The sequence below is a fragment of the Phoenix dactylifera genome, chromosome 8, assembly GCF_009389715.1.
Source record: "Phoenix dactylifera cultivar Barhee BC4 chromosome 8, palm_55x_up_171113_PBpolish2nd_filt_p, whole genome shotgun sequence".
Taxonomy (NCBI): domain Eukaryota; kingdom Viridiplantae; phylum Streptophyta; class Magnoliopsida; order Arecales; family Arecaceae; genus Phoenix; species Phoenix dactylifera.
Genome location: NC_052399.1, coordinates 19794157 through 19800109, shown reverse-complemented (window position 1 = coordinate 19800109; position 5953 = coordinate 19794157). Strand labels below are relative to the sequence as shown.

Here is a 5953-nt window from a genome sequence, read left to right as displayed (position 1 = left end):
TACCTATCAAGAAAGAACAAGATTTATTGTGCAAAAAAAAAAGAAGAAGAAATAATTCCAACTTCTAATTTTGCTGACCATTTAATTCTGAAAAAGAAATGATGTGCCATGTCAATGGCACCATGATTGTGAATTATGTGTACAAAGAGAACTATGCATAGCCATGTCAATACATGTATAAAATCATGTACATAATGGGCATGATGATGCCGTTTATTTTATGCCTACTTTATGTGCAAAACAAGTAGAATCATGTACACCACTTGCATAAATGTGTTCAGGACAAATAATAATATTTAGAATAATAATATGAAGAAGACTACAACTTTGATGAGCCATAGTTAGACCCTAATAATTAAATTAGAGGTACCAGTTAGTTGATTTAAAAAGTCTGTTGATATAAGAGAATTGGATTTGATCCTGCAATCGTAACAAGTTCTAGTAAATAAATATATTAAATAATGACATCCAACTGTTAAGGGAGCTAGAGTTGATTGATGATTCCCACAACACTATTAACTCAAAAAAAGGCAATCTAAATTACATCACAAAATAATAAGAATAATACTCTACTTTCTGTTTTCGAGGAATATGGTAAGGATGTCACCACCGGTTGGGAACCCTAGACTTCAAATGGGAAGGAGTGCCAACCAACTAGATTAATAATAGCTAGCAATGCTCTCACAACTTTCCAATATCATGATGTTTGACTAAAGATTTAACGAGATAGACTATTAACTTTCATACAACACTTAATTTTCTGTATAAAATTCATCAACACTATATAAATATTAAACAACAACATCTCAAATATTCAATTGCAAAATGCTTGTCTTGCCTAAGCCCTCGCTGGGACCATTTCTCCAAGCTTTACTCATGTTTGAGTTCCTGCCTGCAATAATGGAGTAGCAAGGGTAATGAACTTTTAGTAAAATAGAAAAAAATCTTGTAGGATGCTCAGTCCAAAAGCCCTTACTACTTTTAAGGTTGTGCTTTCTATCGCATTATGTTCAAAAGTTGCGAAGGAGCCAGACTTGCTCCGTCCTGTGCAGTGCATTATTTTCAACGTTTTACATATATGCATATTATAGAATTTTTTGATAGATATTTCTTTTCAATTACCAAATACTTTGTTTTCTAATTTCTATGGGTCTCTTTATTCTGGAGTGGTTAAATTTATCTGTTTTACCAAAAAAGAAAGAAAGAAAAGAAAAGCTCACTGGAGAAAAAACAGAGCTAGAAAGATGTGCAAAGGCAGCAACCATCTCGAAAATGACATTAACGATCCATTTACATTCGTGATTCCATGCAAGAGTAAAGGGTTGTCATCGTAGAGGAAAGCAAGGGCAGGGTGGAAAGGATTAAACAAGGAGAAAGCTAACATCCTTTTGTTTCCATCGTTATCTTGTTAACAACTAAACAAGGGTGACTTTGTGAAGACTGCCTTTTTGATAGATATTTCTGTTCAATTACCAAATACTTTGTTTTCTAATTTCTATGGGTATATTTATTCTGGAATGGTTTAATTTATCTGTTTTACCAAAAAAAAAAGAAAGAAAAGAAAAGAAAAGCTCACTGGAGAGAAAACAGAGCTAGAAAGATATGCAAAGGCAGCAACCATCTCGAACATGACATTAACGATCCATTTACATTCGTGATTCCATGCAAGAGTAAAGGGTTGTCATCGTAGAGGAAAGCAAGAGCAGGGTGGAAAGGATTAAACAAGGAGAAAGCTGACATCCTTTTATTTCCATCGTTACAAGGGTGACTTTGTGAAGACTGCCTTTTTGATAGAAATTTCTGTTCAATTACCAAATACTTTGTTTTCTAATTTCTATGGATATATTTATTCTGGAATGGTTTATTCTATCAGTTTTACCAAAAAAAAAAAGAAAAAGAAAGCAAAGCTCACTGGAGAGAAAACAGAGCTAGAAAGATATGCAAAGGCAGCAACCATTTCGAACATGACATTAACGATCCATTTACATTCGTGATTCCATGCAAGAGTAAAGGGTTGTCATCGTAGAGGAAAGCAAGAGCAGGGTGGAAAGGATTAAACAAGGAGAAAGCTGACATCATTTTGTTTCCATCGTTATCTTGTTAACAACTAAACGAGGGTGACTTTGTGAAGACTGCCTTTTTGACCAGTGCGATGGCTCATCTATGGAAAGCCAACGCATCAAATGGCAGCACTGACCTCTCCTACCGCTCAAACTGCCCCAGCCTGTTATCAGCCAGCCTTGTTCTGTAGGCAGCGCTCTTGTACTCCCACCATGTGAACTCCCTGTAGAGGCTCTGCTCTCCCTCTTTCATCAACAGTGGCAAGGGTCCCAGCCTCTCTCCAGAAGGTGGCCCTCCGAAGTAGATCATGGAGACCCTGGATTTCAAGCCGTTGGCCAAAACCCTGTGCTTCACGCTCCTGAATCTCCCATTTGTCAGAACCTGAAGCAAGCCCAGAGTGTAACCATTAGACATGATATATATACCCAGAACCCAAAGGGGGGAAAGAAAACACCATCGCAGATCCCATGTAACCTTTAAAAAAATGAAAACAAGCCTTCTTTTATCCAGTTTCGCGTACCATTGAGTTCTATATATGGTTGGTTATGCAGTAATGAAAGAGTGGGGAAAAACTCTGCTGATTGCAAGGAACAGAGGACATGGTTCGACTATAAGTTTCCATGTTAATATGTTGGAGGAGAAAAGGGAATATAGCTTATTGGTAGGAGAATGAGACTAGAGGTGGTTTGGCTGGGACGACAACAACAGCAACAAAAAAAAACCCATCAAGTTTAGAATATTGAGCTGAATGAGAGTGTGGAAAGGATGGCTCATGACCTGCAAGGAGTCGCCAACATTGACGAAAAAGGAGTCCTGGTCCGGTGGAACTGTGACCCAACTCCCATCCCTCAGAGATATTTGCAGCCCTGAGGTGTTGTTCGATCTCGAAACTGAAATAATCTGTGGGTCCGTGTGCTCTCCAAATCCAGTCAGGCAACAGTCCGGCCCTTGAAGGTGTGGGCACGGAGGGTAGTGATTCAACCTAAGCATCGAGTCACTCTCCTCGTCCGTGACCATCTTGCTCAAAATATTTCTCGGCTGAATCCTCAGCCCTTCAGCCATCAACTCTAAAATCTCGCTGACCAGCTTCCTCGTAGCTGAGACATAATCACTCAGAGCAGAGCTGCAACAAAACCCACCGAGAAAGGATTAAAAAAAAAAAAAAAAAAAAAACTAAAACGGCCAAAGAAACGCCGACTCAAAAAGTTCAAAATTTGTCAGCTTTTATGAAGACTTTCATAAACACGCTATATTTTATTTAAGCACTGTTCTCACCGCAAAGAGCTTGCGGCAGGTTCTTCGAGAAAGGCTAGTGAGGTGTGAGACATGGGCTTGGAAGTGACATCCAAGAGGAGGTACTCCACCCAGCCCATATCTCCATGAAAACCAATGGTCCTGTTTCCGTAACCAAATGGGTCGGCAGGCCCTGCTCGATCCTTCTCCGTCTGAGGAAGGGCGAAGAACTTCACAACCTCGGCTTCCAGCCTAGCCATGAGTTCCACGGGGATCCCATGGTTGGTCACCTTGAAGAACCCGAACTCCTCGCAGGCTCTCACAAGGAGGGTCTCCAAGCCCGGTTGCGCAAGGTTTATGACGGGAGTACCCGAGAAATACGTGCCGAGCTTGGGTGCAACCGGTAGGGTAATTTGTTCGAGTGTCGCACTGGTTAAGACCACCATGGCTCTCGAGCAACGAAAACAGAGGAAAACAGAGCAGCTTCGGAGGTGGGCTTCGCACGAAGGGAGGTGTGGTATCGAGCAGGGCGAGGCTGTGAGGGAAGGAGGGCTGCTCGGCTATATTTATAGGGAGGGTCGAGGCCACCTGTCCATAAGACCTCGGAGTGAGAGCGTGTCCATAAGAGAGAGGATGTGAAGGCAGGGGAACGATTAATTTACCAAGACTTTGTCGGAGGAAATCCAGAACATATCCATTCACGAGATAAGATTAGACGTTAACAAATATATAGAACATTGCCATCTTGGTGTGCGAAAAATCTTGGGCAAGGGGGCTCTGGCCTCCCCACGATCACCGCCATCGACATAAATCTCGTGACCAGGAGTGATTTGATTGGATTGCAACATGTTCGTCCCCATCTAGTCCAAGTATCCACCGCTGTACCATGCACCAGCGCCGGGCGATGGAAGCGATTGGGCGGTTGCATGAGAAAGAGGGGGTTCGGCTCAAGATGTTGCTTTTCCTCTGGTGTTCTCCAGTGAAAAGGTCCAAAAACCTTGATAAAAAGCCATGATGGAGTAGGAGGCAAATGTTTCTTTAGAGCTGGATGTCATTAGAGGGCTTAATTTCTTCATCGCAGCTAGTGGGTCATGCAAAAGTAACATCCACCCTCTATGAACGTCAAAACATTTGCGAATGCCATCATACTTCATTAGAAATCTTTTGTTTCTGCTGTCGAGCTAGCACATTGAGAAAGCACTCTTCTTGGCAAACATGCCTGGTAGTACAATTTATAGATACATGATGAGCCTGAGCCATCAAATCTGGAGAGGGCTATGATATCATAGGAAGCATGCACCATATAAGAGCTAGGAGAGTAGGAGTTCAACCTTCCATTTGAGTTTGGTCACTGTAATTCTGTACTATATTCTTTTTTGTAAAAAAAATGATGTGGATGTTGATTATCCAGATAAAAATTTGCTCAAATTCTTTTCACTCTAGCATGGCAACCGGAGGTATGATCATACCGGCACTAACGCATCGGATCCTATCAGTATTCTGTAATTAAGCGTGCTTAGACTATAGTAGCACTACGATGGGTCATTCCGGCATGGCAACCGAAGATTATACCAATATTTTGTGTATTTCACTAATTCTTGCAAGTCACATAAATTCTCTTGAGCTATGTTGTAGAATCAACTTTTTAAATGACTGCACAAGCAGCTTTTAACAATAATCATTTAAAAAAGTTAGACTTCTCAATTTTGAAGTATTTCCTTAAAATTTCTATTTGTATAAATCTTTTTCTTGATTTTTTTCTCATGGCATTCCGGACATAAACCTTCTTCAAAAATTCTTATCATATATTGCTATATGCATAGGGTTTGTTGAGCATGGGAAAAGAAGAGATTATGAAGTATTTTTAGCTTTTTAAAGAATTGTGGCGAGGATGTGACAACTTGCAGAAAGGATATGTTAATTGCTTTAGTTAAGTTTACTTGGTTGTATGGTCCATGATGCTTATCCTTCACTTTTCTATATATATCTCCTTGATGGAAATTGATCCTATGGACTAATGCTTATCTTTACCGGTATTTGAGAAATATTAGAATACAATTTTTTGATTTGAATGTTAGATACACCATTATTTCTTTTCAAACATAATTCTTTTTGCTAGAAAATAATTTATTGAAATTTATATTCTTTATTTCATATTTATATTTATTTTACACACTTCCTTTTTCCTATATATTTTCCAGTTGATCTACTATTTATCTCATGTCATGTATTTTCATTTCTTGTTTATTTAGTAATTTGTATGTTGTGTCCTGAATTTATATTATATGATTTAATTGTTTTTGTTTTTTTTAAAAAATTACCAAAAGTGAATTACGTGTAGTGGTTTGTTAATATTAGAAATAGTTTAGTAAGGAAATAGGGTGACATTGATTGCAATTTTCTTTCATTATGGCTAAGAACGGTCCATGCCAATGCTGCAATGTGCATGCATAAGCTTAATAGGTTGCAGTTGGTAATTAAAAGACACCCCATTTGTTATTTGTTGCTACATCTTATTGTGTTAAGCTCTCGCATCTACCCTATATTATATGAACATCCCAACTACTTCGACTTACATTGTACGAAACCCTAAACACAAAATATACAACTGCATTTTGCAACTGTTGGGGGAAAACCCAAGTCGCGCCAGCCCGGAGGC

At 39.3% G+C, this 5953-nt stretch overlaps 1 protein-coding gene across 1 annotated transcript; it reads right to left on the bottom strand.

The window, feature by feature from the left end:
* Positions 1-1937: 1937 nt before the first annotated feature.
* Positions 1938-3950, bottom strand: LOC103715949 (gibberellin 2-beta-dioxygenase 1-like). Its single transcript, XM_008803753.3, has 3 exons — positions 3337-3950; positions 2839-3184; positions 1938-2442 (listed from the first exon to the last, which is right to left on the bottom strand). Exons 1-3 carry the CDS (start codon positions 3738-3740, stop codon positions 2203-2205), a joined length of 990 nt encoding a protein of 329 aa, XP_008801975.1. The 5' UTR covers positions 3741-3950; the 3' UTR covers positions 1938-2202.
* Positions 3951-5953: the final 2003 nt, after the last annotated feature.